Genomic DNA, 17,657 nt, shown 5'->3' on the forward strand with positions numbered 1-17,657 from the left:
GGCGCATAGCGCGCTTCGACAAAACGCAATCCGTGCATTTCGACTAAACTCTCTTTGAGACCGAACCGATATCGGATAACATAAAATTACAGGTCTGGTCTGGCGTTAGCGCAAGCGTCTGAAATTGGGCACCCTATATACCGTTAAAAATATGTATTTTACTTTGAAAAATATAGATAAATAGCTGAAGCACTGAATCCGGTGAATATTGTGGGGTCTGATCCCTTAACGACCTCCCCTGACCCCCAGGGGTAAAAGTTTTGATAGTAGCAGGTTTTTTTTCCTGAAAGCCCATCTCGTGTTACATGAACCCGAATTTGTTACCAATTTCTAACATTCGGCGCCTATAGAAGTATTTTATGATGCGTTTTGCCGGCTGACTACGAGTAGCATTTCATTGTATACACGTCGTTCTCGAACCCTAGAATCGGTTTAGACTTCGGTTCTAAATCGGGGGAGTCAATACAGTGTTTATATTGTAGAATCTCACTGAGTTCTGATCATCACTGTTATCACGGTGATGGATAACTACAGTGTCACTGTCAAACACGTGATGTATGTCATATGTCACACTGTCTGTAGAGTTCAGTATTATACGCGGGTGATCTATAAACCCCTCATCATTATATCTGATACGGATAACAGCACCTCCGTTAACACGGTAATCAGAGTATACCGATAGCAATACTTGATTATCATTAATAACACACGGGAATCCTGCATATGGAACAAATGTCAGTCCGCAATCGTTCATATAAATAAAACTGATCAATTCTGCTTCTGGTGTTAGATACAATAATCTGCGTGTACGCATACAGTAGATAAACATACGTCCCCGCGTGTCGACATCTAAACTGTCGATATTTAAGTAATCTCCATCCGGGAGCTGATATTTCTTCACTCGGCATCTATCAATCAATCTGTTTACAGGGTTTTCTCGTAAAGGTAAAACATGAATGTCACTATCTCTATCTCCTGTCTGTATATAGATATTGTGATCACGGACCACTAAGGATCCACAGACTCCAGGCGGGAGATCAGTGATATTTTCTTCGAAGAGTTTTTCCATATTTTTATATTTTCTCAGGATGTATTCACTGTTTTTCCACACGACCACAAACAGAAACCCGTTATTATCAGTATCGAGTCCTTGTATCCTACCATCAATATCTATGTATCTCTGTATATTATCATCATTCACACTATATATATAATCAGTCGAGCACCACTCCGCACATATAACACGTGACTGTTCACCCTCGTGTTCACCGGGTATTGACGTCATCAGGTGGGGTCTGAAATCTGTATCTACCCGTTTATTGACCGTCAATGAATCGATTATTCCTACACGTAGCCGCGTGACGTCATCGATAAATCCCTCCAGTTTATCAATTCTCCCTATGACGTCCTCAGTAGATCGTTCCGCTCTATCCATTCTCTCTATGACATCATCAACAGATCCCTCCACATTTCCAATTCTCTCTTTGACGTCATCAGTAGATCTTTCCACTTTATATTTTCTCCGTATGAAGTCATCATTGATATTAGTCAGTTTTGTCTCCAATGCTTTAAGTTGTTGTTCAGTACAGAACCGGTTCAGCCTTTCTTCAAGTTGTTGTTCAGTACAGCATTGGTTCAGCCTCTCTTCAAGTTGTTGTTCAGTACAGAACCGGTTCAGCCTCTCTTCAAGTTGTTGTTCAGTGCAGAACCGGTTCTGCCTCTCTTCAAGTTGTTGCTCAGTACAGAACCGGTTCAGCCTCTCTTCAACTGTTTCTATATTGTGTTTCAATTGACAGAATTGATTTTCTAAATTATCGTGAAACTGTCTGACATGTTCTATAAAAGAACTATGTCGTTCATCAATGTCTGATCGAACTGTTCGGGTTTCACTGATTGGCACACCTACTGAATTTACTTTATACAAATTATGTGCAGATGTCTGGTTTGAAGCGATCACATGAAGCCCCGACACTAATGAATGCGGGGCTTGTTGAAGATGTGTTTTTAAGTTTCGCGCTGTTTCATCGTCTGAGCATTTAACGATAAACACATGAATCGCTGGACAGTGATTAAACCCGATATGATGATTCGGTATCTCTACACCAGGGGGCGCTTCTCTCCATTCTAGTTTCACCTGGAATTGAAAAATATAGTTATATTAAGGGTGAAACTTAAGGGGGGGTTGCTGATACAATTTCATCGGAACTTATTGCAGCTCGAGCGCAGCATGATCGGGGAGGCGGAGGTTTAACCCCCAGAAAGTTTTTAGAATTTTGCTGCTTTTAAAAATGATTTCCTGCAATCTCGGAACAGTAACGGAACTCGGTTGGCTTCATGCCGTAGTAAATAAGACACAAGATACGATCAGGGTGGAATTTTTCCGGGGGGAGAGGGGTGCACCAACTGCACCTGCCCCCCCCCCCACCTACGGTACTGAAATTGTTTGCTGTACGAGACTAGAATTGTTGGATTCTTGATATTCGTATTCTGCGAATCGGGGTCTGGGTTTGGTATATTATCAACTCTAAATTTTTATTCAACATTCAAGTAAAGAAATCAGACATATTTCTATCGGGTCCGAACGATGTATTGTTTACCTCGTCAAACGGCATCATTTGTACATTTATAACTTGTTCCGTATAGATCGATTTCAGTTCACATTTTATGTGGTTCTCTAATTCTTCTGTCCACATCTGTATCGGTAGTTGTAATTGATCACCAGCAGTAGCGATCAGATCACATTCTAAATCGAACAACGGTTGAAAGTAATAATTCTGTATTGTTCTGTAGTCGTTGTCGTGATCCGACCAAACACCGATCTTGCGACCACGATAAGAAACTGCGAGCTCGAATCTGTACGTAGAATTAGACGCCATGTTGTTTTTGGGCGTTTTCTAACTGTAGATTGTGCAGGCGTGACCTCCTCACGCGCGCGGGTCTCACGCGTCTTGCCATAAAGTTAAAACCACACGGCACTGATAACACGAAACAGCGATACAAATACAATACTTATCAAATGATGAATAGACATGCTTTGAGATCGCTTGTTCTGAACGGTGTCTCCTGGTGAGCAGGAGAACCTCTCTTCCACTGTCGACGCGGTTCCTAACGTGATACCGGCAAGGCTACTGTGCGAAGCGAGGATTCATTGATGATCCATAGGTGTCGCTAAGTGGTACGGGGTTTCCGCTATTCAATGTCCTCCCACATTTTTTTTATTCGAGTAGACTTTTACGATTATTAAATCAATTTTTAGTTAAATGAATACCATACCCTCCTGAACAAAATCTCAAGTAGAATACCCTGTAATAAATTCGAGTCCGTTTGTCGTTTGGGCTGACTATACCAGGAAATATAGTGGACTTCGGAGCTTTCTCGGTAACTGATTGCTGTTAATGCTTGCTGTTGACTGAACTCACCTGACCAGTTTATTTTAGATGTCACATATCCCAGGGACAATAACTGATTATAACTTATCCATGAAGCTTCTCTCGAGAATTGGTTGGTAAGACAAGTGAACCGATTAGGATACTTAGGTCGGGTTTAGGCTTTAAAACCGACACAGATTGGAACATCGTTACAGCAAACAGTACTCCTATACCAAGTACGTTTTATCAAACTAGGTTAACGAAAATATAGATATCTACTTATTTTATTATATTATTATTATCATTATTATTATTACGAGCTACAATTTTGCAATTGATTGGTGGTAACAATCTTCATTTTCTTAAATCAATCATATCAATCCGGGTTTCTAATGTGATAAAGAAAAACCCATTAAAGCAGGTTTTTTTGCGGCACGTTTTTTACTGCGAGGCCGCATGTTCGGTGAACTTTAGGGTTAAACGAATATGATACCTTGTTTCTCCGCACGGCCGGGTCATTTTTGAAAAATATGATAACATTTATAACCAGCACATTCCTATAGCTGACGGGTCTGTTACGGGTAAGATCGATCACGATTTCAAAAGAAAAGTAATGTACAGGGTAGATAGGCGGCCAGCAGGGTCAACTTTACAGCTCAGCGGGGCGGAGAAACAAGGTATCAATTTTCTTTTTAGCCTAACTTCAAATATTTTTTACAATTCTAGTTTATTTATAATTTCAATAAAGAATCATCTGACAAAGGTATACATTTCTAGCCTTAGTGAAAATATATTCTCTTCTGCGTCTTTTAATGTTAGTTTCATTAAAATCGATTGAAGTCAGTTTCGATACACTAGACCTGATCTAGTTGTCACTTAGTGGAAAAACTGGCGCGAATTTTAGGGCCGATCTTTCATCCTCGAGGGATCTATTAAAATAATAAACATTTAAATCCCCCATAATCGATCTATCGCTCTTGAACTACTGTCGTTCTAATAAAGGACAGTTCCATAAAAAATTCACACTCGACCAAAATTGAGTCCAATTTAAACAATTTTCTCTAATTCAAGACGCTTAGGCGCTACATCCTAGCAGGCGCATAGCGCGCTTCGACAAAACGCAATCCGTGCATTTCGACTAAACTCTCTTTGAGACTGAACCGATATCGGATAACATAAAATTACAGGTCTGGTCTGGCGTTAGCGCAAGCGTCTGAAATTGGGCACCCTATATACCCTTAAAAATATGTATTTTACTTTGAAAAATATAGATAAAAAGCTGAAGCACTGAATCCGGTGAATATTGTGGGGTCTGATCCCTTAACGACCTCCCCTGACCCCCAGGGGTAAAAGTTTTGATAGTAACAGGTTTTTTTTCTGAAAGCCCATCTCGTGTTACATGAACCCGAATTTGTTACCAATTTCTAACATTCCGCGCCTATAGAAGTATTTTATGATGCGTTTTGCCGGCGGACTACGAGTAGCATTTCATTGTATACACGTCGTTCTCGAACTCTAGAATCGGTTTAGACTTCGGTTCTAAATCGGGGGAGTTAATACAGTGTTTATATTGTAGAATCTCAGTGAGTTCTGATCATCACTGTTATCACGGTGTCGGATAACTACAGTGTTACTATTTAACACGTGATGTATGCGATACGTCATACTGTCTGTAGAGTTCAGTATTATACGCGGGTGATCTATAAACCCCACATCATTATATCTGATACTGATAACAGCACCTCTGTTAACACTGTTATCAGAGTATACCGATAGCAATACTTGATTATCATTAATGACACACGGGGATCCTGCATATGGATCAAATGTCAGTCCGCAATCGTGCATATAAATAAAACTGATCAGTTCTGCTTCTGCTGTTAGAAACAATAATCTGCGTGTACGCATACAGTAGATAAATATACGTCCCCGCGTGTCCACATCGAAACTGTTGATATACTTGTAACCTCCACCCGGGAGCTGATATTTCTTCACTCGATTTCTATCAATCAATTTGTTTTCAGGATTTTCTCGTAAACGTAAAACACGAATGACACTACCTGTCTGTATAAAGATATTGTGATCACGGACCACTAAGGATGCACAGACTCCAGACATGAGATCAGAGATATTTTCTTCGAAGAGTTTTCTCTGATTTTTATATTTTCTCAGGATGAATTCACTGTTTTTCCCCACGACCACAAACAGAAACCCGTTACTATCAGCAGCGAGTCCTTGTATCCAACCATCAATCTCTATGTATCTCTGTATATTATCATCATTCACACTATATATATAATCAGTGGAGCCCCAGTCCGCACATATAACACGTGACTGTTCACCCTCGTGTTCACCGGGTATTGACGTCACCAGGCCGAGGAAGTCTGTATCTACCTGTTTATTGACCGTCAATGAATCGATTATTCCTACACGTAACCGCGTGACGTCATCGATACATCCCTCCAGTTTATCAATTCTCCCTATGACGTCCTCAGTAGATCGTTCCGCTCTATCCATTCTCTCTATGACATCATCAACAGATCCCTCCACATTTCCAATTCTCTCTTTGACGTCATCAGTAGATCTTTCCACTTTATAATTTCTCCGTATGACGTCATCATTGATATTAGTCAGTTTTGTCTCCAATGCTTTAAGTTGCTGTTCAGTACAGCATTGGTTCAGCCTCTCTTCAAGTTGTTGTTCAGTACAGAACCGGTTCAGCCTCTCTTCAAGTTGTTGTTCAGTACAGAACCGGTTCAGCCTCTCTTCAACTGTTTCTATATTGTGTTTCAATTGACAGAATTGATTTTCTAAATTATCGTGAAACTGTCTGACATGTTCTATAAAAGAACTATGTCGTTCATCAATGTCTGATCGAACTGTTCGGGTTTCACTGATCGGCACACCTACTGAATTTACTTTATACAAATTATGTGCAGATGTCTGGTTTGAAGCGATCACATGAAGCCCCGACACTAATGAATGCGGGGCTTGTTGAAGATGTGTTTTTAAGTTTCGCGCTGTTTCATCGTCTGAGCATTTAACGATAAACACATGAATCGCTGGACAGTGATTAAACCCGATATGATGATTCGGTATCTCTACACCAGGGGGCGCTTCTCTCCATTCTAGTTTCACCTGGAATTGAAAAATATAGTTATATTAAGGGTGAAACTTAAGGGGGGGTTGCTGATACAATTTCATCGGAACTTATTGCAGCTCGAGCGCTGTAGGCATGATCGGGGAGGCGGAGGTTTAACCCCCAGAAAGTTTTTAGAATTTTGCTGCTTTTAAAAATGATTTCCTGCAATCTCGGAACAGTAACGGAACTCGGTTGGCTTCATGCCGTAGTAAATAAGACATAGATACGATCAGGGTGGAATTTTTCCGGGGGGAGAGGGGTGCACCAACTGCACCTGTCCCCCCCCCCCACCTACGGTACTGAAATTGTTTGCTGTACGAGACTAGAATTGTTGGATTCTTGATATTCGTATTCTGCGAATCGGGGTCTGGGTTTGGTATATTATCAACTCTAAATTTTTATTCAACATTCAAGTAAAGAAATCAGACATATTTCTATCGGGTCCGAACGATGTATTGTTTACCTCGTCAAACGGCATCATTTGTACATTTATAACTTGTTCCGTATAGATCGATTTCAGTTCACATTTTATGTGGTTCTCTAATTCTTCTGTCCACATCTGTATCGGTAGTTGTAATTGATCACCAGCAGTAGCGATCAGATCACATTCTAAATCGAACAACGGTTGAAAGTAATAATTCTGTATTGTTCTGTAGTCGTTGTCGTGATCCGACCAAACACCGATCTTGCGACCACGATAAGAAACTGCGAGCTCGAATCTGTACGTAGAATTAGACGCCATGTTGTTTTTGGGCGTTTTCTAACTGTAGATTGTGCAGGCGTGACCTCCTCACGCGCGCGGGTCTCACGCGTCTTGCCATAAAGTTAAAACCACACGGCACTGATAACACGAAACAGCGATACAAATACAATACTTATCAAATGATGAATAGACATGCTTTGAGATCGCTTGTTCTGAACGGTGTCTCCTGGTGAGCAGGAGAACCTCTCTTCCAGTGTCGACGCGGTTCCTAACGTGATACCGGCAAGGCTACTGTGCGAAGCGAGGATTCATTGATGATCCATAGGTGTCGCTAAGTGGTACGGGGTTTCCGCTATTCAATGTCCTCGCACATTTTTTTTATTCGAGTAGACTTTTCCGATTATTAAAATCAATTTTTAGTTAAATGAATACCATACCCTCCTGAACAAAATCTCAAGTAGAATACCCTGTAATAAATTCGAGTCCGATTGTCGTTTGGGCTGACTATACCAGGAAATATATAGTGGACTTCCGGAGCTTTCTCGGTAACTGATTGCTGTTTATGCTCGCTGTTGACTGAACTCACCTGACCAGTTTATTTTAGATGTCACATATCCCAGGGACAATAACTGATTATAACTTATCCATGAGACTTCTCTCGAGAATTGGCTGCTTAGACAAGTGAACCGATTAGGATACTTAGGTCGGGTTTAGGCTTTAAAACCGACACAGATTGGAACATCGTTACAGCAAACAGTACTCCGTATACCAAGTACGTTTTATCAAACGAGGTTAACGAAAATATAGATATCTACTTATTTTATTATATTATTATTATCATTATTATTATTACGAGCTACAATTTTGCAATTGATTGGTGGTAACAATCTTCATTTTCTTAAATCAATCATATCAATCCGGGTTTCTAATGTGATAAAGAAAAACCCATTGAAGCAGGTTTTTGCGGCACGTTTTTTACTGCGAGGCCGCATGTTCGATGTACTTAAGGGTTAAACGAATATGATACCTTGTTTCTCCGCACGGCCGGGTCATTTTTGAAAAATATGATAAAATTTATAACCAGCACATTCCTATAGCTGACGGGTCTGTTACGGGTAAGATCGATCACGATTTCAAAAGAAAAGTAATGTACAGGGTAGATAGGCGGCCAGCAGGGTCAACTTTACAGCTCAGCGGGGCGGAGAAACAAGGTATCAATTTTCTTTTTAGCCTAACTTCAAATATTTTTTACAATTCTAGTTTATTTATAATTTCAATAAAGAATCATCTGACAAAGGTATACATTTCTAGCCTTAGTGAAAATATATTCTCTTCTGCGTCTTTTAATGTTAGTTTCATTAAAATCGATTGAAGTCAGTTTCGATACACTAGACCTGACCTAGTTGTCACTTAGTGGAAAAACTGGCGCGAATTTTAGGGCCGATTTTTCATCCTCGAGGGATCTATTAAAATAATAAACATTTAAATCCCCCATAATCGATCTATCGCTCTAGAACTACTGTCGTTCTAATAAAGGACAGTTCCATAAAAAATTCACACTCGACCAAAATTGAGTCCAATTTAAACAATTTTCTCTAATTCAAGACGCTTAGGCGCTACATCCTAGCAGGCGCATAGCGCGCTTCGACAAAACGCAATCCGTGCATTTCGACTAAACTCTCTTTGAGACTGAACCGATATCGGATAACATAAAATTACAGGTCTGGTCTGGCGTTAGCGCAAGCGTCTGAAATTGGGCACCCTATATACCCTTCAAAATATGTATTTTACTTTGAAAAATATAGATAAATAGCTGAAGCACTGAATCCGGTGAATATTGTGGGGTCTGATCCCTTAACGACCTCCCCTGACCCCCAGGGGTAAAAGTTTTGATAGTAACAGGTTTTTTTTCTGAAAGCCCATCTCGTGTTACATGAACCCGAGTTTGTTACCAATTTCTAACATTCGGCGCCTATAGAAGTATTTTATGATGCGTTTTGCCGGCGGACTACGAGTAGCATTTCATTGTATACACGTCGTTCTCGAACTCTAGAATCGGTTTAGACTTCGGCTCTAAATCGGGGGAGTTAATACAGTGTTTATATTGTAGAATCTCAGTGACTTCTGATCATCACTGTTATCCCAGTGTCGGATAGCTACAGTGTTACTGTTTAACACGTGATGTATGTCACATGTCACACAGTCTGTAGAGTTCAGTATTATACGCGGGTGATCTATAAACCCCTGATTATTATATCTGATACTGATAACAGCACCTCTGTTAACACAGGGATCAGAGCATACCGATAGTAATATACGATCATCATTAATAACACACGGGTGTCCTGCACATGGATTAAATTCTAGTGCACAATCGTTCATATTGATAAAACTAATCTCGTTCGCATCTGCTGTTAGAAACAGTAATCTATGAGTCGTTTCACAGTAAAGAAACATCCGTCCCTTTGAATCGACATCGAAACAGTTGATATTACCGTAACCTCCATCCGGGAGCTGATATTTCTTCACTCGATTTCTATTTATCAAACTGTTAACAGGGTTTTCTAATAAACGTAAAACATGAACGTCTCTTCCTAACTGTATATAGATATTGTAATCACGGATCACTAAGGATACACAGACTCCAGGCAGGAGATCATTGATATTTTCTTCAAACAGTTTTTGCTTATCTTTATATTTTCTCAGGATGAATTTCCTATTTTTTTTTACGAGCGCAAACAGATCCCCGTTACTATCAGTAGCGAGTCCTTTTACACCACCGCCATCAATCTTTATGTATCTATCAAATTCATCATCATCATAATCATAATCATCGTCATCATTCATGCAATATATATAATTAGTGGCGCTGAACTCGGCACATATAACACGTGACTGTTCACCCGCATGTTCACCAGGTAGTGACGTCATCAGGTCGGGTGTGAAGTCTGTATCTATCAGTTTACTGATCATCAATGGCGCGCATTCTACACGTAGCCGCGTGACGTCATCAATATGTATCTCTAATTCATCAATTCTCCTTTTGACATCATCAGTAATTTTGGATAGTTTTGCCCCCATATCATCATTGATATTGGTCAGTTTTTCCTCAAGTTGTTGTTCAGTACAGCACCGGTTCAGCCTGATCTCTTCAAGTTGCTGTTCAGTACAGAACCGGTTCAGCCTCTCTTCAAGTTGTTGCTCAGTGCAGAACCGGTTCAGCCTCTCTTCAAGTTGCTGTTCAGTACAGAACCGGTTCAGCCTCTCTTCAAGTTGTTGTTCAGTGCAGCACCGGTTCAGCTTCTCTTCAACTGTTTCTATATTGTGTTTCAATTGACAGAATTGATTTTCTAGATTATCGTGAAACTGTCTGACATGTTCTATAAAAGAACTATGTCGTTCATCAATGTCTGATCGAACTGTTCGGGTTTCACTGATCGACACACCTACTGAATTTACTTTATACAAATTATGTGCAGATGCCTGGTTTGAAGCGATCACATGAAGCCCCGACACTAATGAATGCGGGGCTTGTTGAAGATGTGTTTTTAAGTTTTGCGCTGTTTCATCGTCTGAGCATTTAACGATAAACACATGAATCGCTGGACAGTGATTAAACCCGATATGATGATTCGGTATCTCTACACCAGGGGGCGCTTCTCTCCATTCTAGTTTCACCTGGAATTGAAAAATATAGTTATATTAAGGGTGAAACTTAAGGGGGGGGTGCTGATACAATTTTCATCTGATTTATTGCAGCTCGAGCGCTGTAGGCATGATCGGGGAGGCGGAGGTTTAACCCCCAGAAAGTTTTTAGAATTTTGCTGCTTTTAAAAATGATTTCCTGCAATCTCGGAACAGTAACGGAACTCGGTTGGCTTCATGCCGTAGTAAATAAGACATAAGATACGATCAGGGTGGAATTTTTCCGGGGGGAGAGGGGTGCACCAACTGCACCTGCCCCCCCCCCACCTACGGAACTGAAATTGTTTGCTGTACGAGACTAGAATTGTTGGATTCTTGATATTCGTATTCTGCGAATCGGTCTGGGTTTGGTATATTATTCAACATTCAAGTAAAGAAATCAGACATATTTCTATCGGGTCCGAACGATGTATTGTTTACCTCGTCAAACGGCATCATTTGTACATTTATAACTTGTTCCGTATAGATCGCTTTCAGTTTTACTTCGATAATAGTCTCTAATTCTTCTGTCCACATCTGTATCGGTAGTTGTAATTGATTACCAGCAGTAGCGATCAGATCACATTCTAAATCGAACAACGGTTGAAAGTAATAATTCTGTATTGTTCTGTAGTCGTTGTCGTGATCCGACCAAACACCGATCTTGCGACCACGATAAGAAACTGCGAGCTCGAATCTGTACGTAGAATTAGACGCCATGTTGTTTTTGGGCGTTTTCTAACTGTAGATTGTGCAGGCGTGACCTCCTCACGCGCGCGGGTCTCACGCGTCTTGCCATAAAGTTAAAACCACACGGCACTGATAACACGAAACAGCGATACAAATACAATACTCATCAAATGATGAATAGACATGCTTTGAGATCGCTTGTTCTGAACGGTGTCTCCTGGTGAGCAGGAGAACCTCTCTTCCAGTGTCGACGCGGTTCCTAACGTGATACCGGCAAGGCTACTGTGCGAAGCGAGGATTCATTGATGATCCATAGGTGTCGCTAAGTGGTACGGGGTTTCCGCTATTCAATGTCCTCCCACATTTTTTTTATTCGAGTAGACTTTTACGATTATTAAATCAATTTTTAGTTAAATGAATACCATACCCTCCTGAACAAAATCTCAAGTAGAATACCCTGTAGTAAATTCGAGTCCGTTTGTCGTTTGGGCTGACTATACCAGGAAATATATAGTGGACTTCGGAGCTTTCTCGGTAACTGATTGCTGTTAATGCTTGCTGTTGACTGAACTAACCTGACCAGTTTATTTTAGATGTCACATATCCCAGGGACAATAACTGATTATAACTTATCCATGAAGCTTCTCTCGAGAATTGGCTGGTTAGACAAGTGAACCGATTAGGATACTTAGGTCGGGTTTAGGCTTTAAAACCGACACAGATTGGAACATCGTTACAGCAAACAGTACTCCGTATACCAAGTACGTTTTATCAAACGAGGTTAACGAAAATATAGATATCTACTTATTTTATTATATTATTATTATAATAATTATTACGAGCTACAATTTTGCAATTGATTGGTGGTAACAATCTTCATTTTCTTAAATCAATCATATCAATCCGGGTTTCTAATGTGATAAAGAAAAACCCATAAAAGCAGGTTTTTGCGGCACGTTTTTTACTGCGAGGCCGCATGTTCGATGTACTTAAGGGTTAAACGAATATGATACCTTGTTTCTCCGCAGCGGCCGGGTCATTTTTGTAAAATATGATAAAATTTATAACCAGCACATTCCTATAGCTGACGGGTCTGTTACGGGTAAGATCGATCACGATTTCAAAAGAAAAGTAATGTACAGGGTAGATAGGCGGCCAGCCGGGTCAACTTTACAGCTCAGCGGGGCGGAGAAACAAGGTATCAATTTTCTTTTTAGCCTAACTTCAAATATTTTTTACAATTCTAGTTTATTTATAATTTCAATAAAGAATCATCTGACAAAGGTATACATTTCTAGCCTTAGTGAAAATATATTCTCTTCTGCGTCTTTTAATGTTAGTTTCATTAAAATCGATTGAAGTCAGTTTCGATACACTAGACCTGACCTAGTTGTCACTTAGTGGAAAAACTGGCGCGAATTTTTGGGCCGATCTTTCATCCTCGAGGGATCTATTAAAATAGTAAACATTTAAATCCCCCATAATCGATCTATCGCTCTTGAACTACTGTCGTTCTGATAAAGGACAGTTCCATAAAAAATTCACACTCGACCAAAATTGAGTCCAATTTAAACAATTTTCTCTAATTCAAGACGCTTAGGCGCTACATCCTAGCAGGCGCATAGCGCGCTTCGACAAAACGCAATCCGTGCATTTCGACTAAACTCTCTTTGAGACTGAACCGATATCGGATAACATAAAATTACAGGTCTGGTCTGGCGTTAGCGCAAGCGTCTGAAATTGGGCACCCTATATACCCTTCAAAATATGTATTTTACTTTGAAAAATATAGATAAAAAGCTGAAGCACTGAATCCAGTGAATATTGTGGGGTCTGATCCCTTAACGACCTCCCCTGACCCCCAGGGGTAAAAGTTTTGATAGTAGCAGGTTTTTTTTCCTGAAAGCCCATCTCGTGTTACATGAACCCGAATTTGTTACCAATTTCTAACATTCCGCGCCTATAGAAGTATTTTATGATGCGTTTTGCCGGCGGACTACGAGTAGCATTTCATTGTATACACGTCGTTCTGGAACCCTAGAATCGGTTTAGAATTCGGCTCTAAATCGGGGGAGTTAATACAGTGTTTATATTGTAGAATCTCAGTGAGTTCTGATCATCACTGTTATCCCAGTGACGGATAGCTACAGTGTTACTGTTTAACACGTGATGTATGTCACATGTCACACTGTCTGTAGAGTTCAGTATTATACGCGGGTGATCTATAAACCCCACATCATTATATCTGATACGGATAACAGCACCTCTGTTAACACGGTAATCAGAGCATACCGATAGCAATACTTGATTATCATTAATAACACACGGGAATCCTGCATATGGAACAAATGTCAGTCCGCAATCGTTCATATAAATAAAACTGATCAATTCTGCTTCTGGTTTTAGATACAATAATCTGCGTGTACGCAAACAGTAGATAAATATACGTCCCCGCGTGTCGAAATCGAAACTGTTGATAGAGTAAAATCCATCCGGGAGCTGATATTTCTTCACTCGGCATCTATCAATCAATCTGTTTTCAGGGTTTTCTAATAAACGTAAAACATGAATTTCACTATCTCCTGTCTGTATAAAGATATTGTGATCACGGATTACGAAGGATCCACAGACTACAGACAGGAGATCAGTGATATTTTCTTCGAAGAGTTTTTCCATATTTTTATATTTTCTCAGGATGTATTCACTGTTTTTCCTCACGACCACAAACAGAAACCCGTTACCATCAGCAGCGAGTCCATGTATCCAACCATCAATCTCTATGTATCTCTGTATATTATCATCATTCACACTATATATATAACCAGTGGAGTTATGGCTCGCACATATAACACGTGACTGTTCACCCTCGTGTTCACCGGGTATTGACGTCATCAGGTGGGGTCTGAAATCTGTATCTACCCGTTTATTGACCGTCAATGAATCGATTATTCCTACACGTAGCCGCGTGACGTCATCGATAAATCCCTCCAGTTTATCAATTCTCCCTATGACGTCCTCAGTAGATCGTTCCGCTCTATCCATTCTCTCTATGACATCATCAACAGATCCCTCCACATTTCCAATTCTCTCTTTGACGTCATCAGTAGATCTTTCCACTTTATAATTTCTCCGTATGAAGTCATCATTGATATTAGTCATTTTTGTCTCCAATGCTTTAAGTTGTTGTTCAGTACAGAACCGGTTCAGCCTTTCTTCAAGTTGTTGTTCAGTACAGCATTGGTTCAGCCTCTCTTCAAGTTGTTGTTCAGTACAGAACCGGTTCAGCCTCTCTTCAAGTTGTTGTTCAGTGCAGAACCGGTTCTGCCTCTCTTCAAGTTGTTGCTCAGTACAGAACCGGTTCAGCCTCTCTTCAACTGTTTCTATATTGTGTTTCAATTGACAGAATTGATTTTCTAAATTATCGTGAAACTGTCTGACATGTTCTATAAAAGAACTATGTCGTTCATCAATGTCTGATCGAACTGTTCGGGTTTCACTGATTGGCACACCTACTGAATTTACTTTATACAAATTATGTGCAGATGTCTTGTTTGAAGCGATCACATGAAGCCCCGACACTAATGAATGCGGGGCTTGTTGAAGATGTGTTTTTAAGTTTCGCGCTGTTTCATCGTCTGAGCATTTAACGATAAACACATGAATCGCTGGACAGTGATTAAACCCGATATGATGATTCGGTATCTCTACACCAGGGGGCGCTTCTCTCCATTCTAGTTTCACCTGGAATTGAAAAATATAGTTATATTAAGGGTGAAACTTAAGGGGGGGTTGCTGATACAATTTCATCGGAACTTATTGCAGCTCGAGCGCAGCATGATCGGGGAGGCGGAGGTTTAACCCCCAGAAAGTTTTTAGAATTTTGCTGCTTTTAAAAATGATTTCCTGCAATCTCGGAACAGTAACGGAACTCGGTTGGCTTCATGCCGTAGTAAATAAGACACAAGATACGATCAGGGTGGAATTTTTCCGGGGGGAGAGGGGTGCACCAACTGCACCTGCCCCCCCCCCCCCCCCCCACCTACGGTACTGAAATTGTTTGCTGTACGAGACTAGAATTGTTGGATTCTTGATATTCGTATTCTGCGAATCGGGGTCTGGGTTTGGTATATTATCAACTCTAAATTTTTATTCAACATTCAAGTAAAGAAATCAGACATATTTCTATCGGGTCCGAACGATGTATTGTTTACCTCGTCAAACGGCATCATTTGTACATTTATAACTTGTTCCGTATAGATCGATTTCAGTTCACATTTTATGTGGTTCTCTAATTCTTCTGTCCACATCTGTATCGGTAGTTGTAATTGATCACCAGCAGTAGCGATCAGATCACATTCTAAATCGAACAACGGTTGAAAGTAATAATTCTGTATTGTTCTGTAGTCGTTGTCGTGATCCGACCAAACACCGATCTTGCGACCACGATAAGAAACTGCGAGCTCGAATCTGTACGTAGAGTTAGATGCCATGTTGTCGGTGGGCGGTTTTCTAATTGTAGATGCGCATGCGTGATCTTGTGACCTCACGTGCGCGGGCAGATCTCTCACGCGTCTTGCTGTTAAAACCACACGGCACTGATTACACGAAACAGCGATAAGAGTAGACAAATGTATTTACGAGGACTAGGACGGGTGGGAGATCCACTCTTCCAGTCTGAACGGTGTCTCCTGACGGGTGTGAGACCCACTCTTCCAGTCTGAATGGTATCTCCTGACGGGTGGAAGACCCACTCTTCCAGTCTGAACGGTATCTCCTGACGGGTGGGAGATCCACTCTTCCAGTCTGAACGGTGTCTCCTGACGGGTGGGAGACCCACTCTTCCAGTCTGAACGGTGTCTCCTGACGGGTAGGAGACCCACTCTTCCAGTCTGAACGGTGTCTCCTGACGGGTGGGAGACCCACTCTTCCAGTCTGAACGGTGTCTCCTGACGGGTGGGAGACCCACTCTTCCAGTCTGAACGGTGTCTCCTGACGGGTGGGAGATCCACTCTTCCAGTCTGAACGGTGTCTCCTGACGGGTGGGAGACCCACTCTTCCAGTCTGAACGGTGTCTCCTGACGGGTGGGAGACCCACTCTTCCAGTCTGAACGGTGTCTCCTGACGGGTGGGAGACCCACTCTTCCAGTCTGAACGGTGTCTCCTGACCGGTGGGAGACCAACTCTTCCAGTCTGAACGGTGTCTCCTGACGGGTGGGAGACCCACTCTTCCAGTCTGAACGGTGTCTCCTGACGGGTGGGAGACCCACTCTTCCAGTCTGAACGGTGTCTCCTGACGGGTGGGAGATGACGGATTCTTTCTCACTCCGTTTTTTAGTTCATGCTTTCAAAAAGTTACTTTTGAGACAATATCGCTGGTTAAGAGAAGCTCAATTTTACCGTTTAAAATCACCGCGGGATGGAAGATTGTTTACATGAGACAGAACAGAAATCTACAACGAGTCTGTGAGATAATAACTAAGATAATGAGGGTTTTGTTTTGTTCTGTTGTCGGTTTAGTGAGCAAACATTGATATTCATGGATGGATCCAGGGCATATAAATTCTTGTAAAGCACACGTGACTTAGGTATATGATAGTAATTGCTGACATGAGAAATTTGAAAGTCGATTAAAGGCAGCGGGATCACAAACACTGACCAATCAGCTTCAAATCGGATTAACGAGGGATTACTGCAGTTGATTGTTCATCAGGGTAACATTGAAGCTTGACTGCCTTGAAACTTCGCCGCGGCCACACACGTCTAAAACACGGTCCCGGCCGCGGCCGCACACGTCTTAAACACGGCCGCGGCCGCTCTTTTATTCATTTAAATGGTCAAATGAAAGAAAAAAGAGATTTTCTACTATCTATCAAAAGTCCAAATCTAGACTATTTCAACTTTGAACGGTTAAGCTTCGATCGACTCTGTCATTTTGGCCCAAACTGGATGCCTATCTATCCTTTTGCTTTGCGAGGAGCTATAATTAAATTTTGATAAAATAATACATTTAGTTAGCATGAGTTTTTTATGTATTGCTATAATATCATTGGGAAGGCAGGAATCAGGGCCC

General features: G+C 41.0%; 4 protein-coding genes across 4 annotated transcripts; all 4 read right to left on the reverse strand.

Annotated features, from left to right (window-relative positions):
- Positions 1 to 606: 606 nt before the first annotated feature.
- LOC141909962 (uncharacterized) lies at positions 607 to 2,877 on the reverse strand. The gene is made up of 3 exons (XM_074800647.1): positions 2,598 to 2,877; positions 1,916 to 2,134; positions 607 to 717 (listed from the first exon to the last, which is right to left on the reverse strand). Exons 1-3 carry the CDS (start codon positions 2,874 to 2,876, stop codon positions 607 to 609), a joined length of 609 nt encoding a protein of 202 aa, XP_074656748.1. The 5' UTR covers position 2,877.
- Positions 2,878 to 3,680: 803 nt separating this feature from the next.
- Positions 3,681 to 7,253, reverse strand: LOC141909851 (uncharacterized). Its single transcript, XM_074800500.1, has 2 exons — positions 6,974 to 7,253; positions 3,681 to 6,506 (listed from the first exon to the last, which is right to left on the reverse strand). Exons 1-2 carry the CDS (start codon positions 7,250 to 7,252, stop codon positions 4,908 to 4,910), a joined length of 1,878 nt encoding a protein of 625 aa, XP_074656601.1. The 5' UTR covers position 7,253; the 3' UTR covers positions 3,681 to 4,907.
- A 1,968-nt stretch (positions 7,254 to 9,221) lies between these two features.
- LOC141909963 (uncharacterized) lies at positions 9,222 to 11,618 on the reverse strand. The gene is made up of 4 exons (XM_074800648.1): positions 11,339 to 11,618; positions 10,664 to 10,891; positions 9,709 to 9,811; positions 9,222 to 9,286 (listed from the first exon to the last, which is right to left on the reverse strand). The coding sequence occupies exons 1-4, from the start codon at positions 11,615 to 11,617 to the stop codon at positions 9,222 to 9,224; spliced, it is 675 nt and encodes a 224-aa protein (XP_074656749.1). The 5' UTR covers position 11,618.
- Positions 11,619 to 13,809: 2,191 nt separating this feature from the next.
- LOC141909966 (uncharacterized) lies at positions 13,810 to 16,077 on the reverse strand. Its single transcript, XM_074800652.1, has 3 exons — positions 15,799 to 16,077; positions 15,110 to 15,328; positions 13,810 to 13,920 (listed from the first exon to the last, which is right to left on the reverse strand). The coding sequence occupies exons 1-3, from the start codon at positions 16,075 to 16,077 to the stop codon at positions 13,810 to 13,812; spliced, it is 609 nt and encodes a 202-aa protein (XP_074656753.1).
- Positions 16,078 to 17,657: the final 1,580 nt, after the last annotated feature.

The sequence above is a fragment of the Tubulanus polymorphus genome, chromosome 8 (assembly GCF_964204645.1).
Source record: "Tubulanus polymorphus chromosome 8, tnTubPoly1.2, whole genome shotgun sequence".
Lineage (NCBI taxonomy): Eukaryota > Metazoa > Nemertea > Palaeonemertea > Tubulaniformes > Tubulanidae > Tubulanus > Tubulanus polymorphus.

What these genes read in the sequence shown, in the direction of transcription:
- LOC141909962 (XM_074800647.1), bottom strand. Translation starts at nt 2,876, where the DNA reads ATGGCGTCTAATTCTACGTACAGATTCGAGCTCGCAGTTTCTTATCGT. An exon ending in AAATGATGCCGTTTGACGAG is followed by an intron (nt 2,135 to 2,597) that starts GTAAACAATACA and finishes TTTCAATTCCAG; the next exon opens with GTGAAACTAGAATGGAGAGA. An exon ending in CTGCACATAATTTGTATAAA is followed by an intron (nt 718 to 1,915) that starts GTAAATTCAGTA and finishes TTCCATATGCAG; the next exon opens with GATTCCCGTGTGTTATTAAT.
- LOC141909966 (XM_074800652.1), bottom strand. Translation starts at nt 16,077, where the DNA reads ATGGCATCTAACTCTACGTACAGATTCGAGCTCGCAGTTTCTTATCGT. An exon ending in AAATGATGCCGTTTGACGAG is followed by an intron (nt 15,329 to 15,798) that starts GTAAACAATACA and finishes TTTCAATTCCAG; the next exon opens with GTGAAACTAGAATGGAGAGA. An exon ending in CTGCACATAATTTGTATAAA is followed by an intron (nt 13,921 to 15,109) that starts GTAAATTCAGTA and finishes TTCCATATGCAG; the next exon opens with GATTCCCGTGTGTTATTAAT.
- LOC141909963 (XM_074800648.1), bottom strand. Translation starts at nt 11,617, where the DNA reads ATGGCGTCTAATTCTACGTACAGATTCGAGCTCGCAGTTTCTTATCGT. An exon ending in AAATGATGCCGTTTGACGAG is followed by an intron (nt 10,892 to 11,338) that starts GTAAACAATACA and finishes TTTCAATTCCAG; the next exon opens with GTGAAACTAGAATGGAGAGA. An exon ending in ATTTGTATAAAGTAAATTCA is followed by an intron (nt 9,812 to 10,663) that starts GTAGGTGTGTCG and finishes ATCTATATACAG; the next exon opens with TTAGGAAGAGACGTTCATGT.
- LOC141909851 (XM_074800500.1), bottom strand. Translation starts at nt 7,252, where the DNA reads ATGGCGTCTAATTCTACGTACAGATTCGAGCTCGCAGTTTCTTATCGT. An exon ending in AAATGATGCCGTTTGACGAG is followed by an intron (nt 6,507 to 6,973) that starts GTAAACAATACA and finishes TTTCAATTCCAG; the next exon opens with GTGAAACTAGAATGGAGAGA.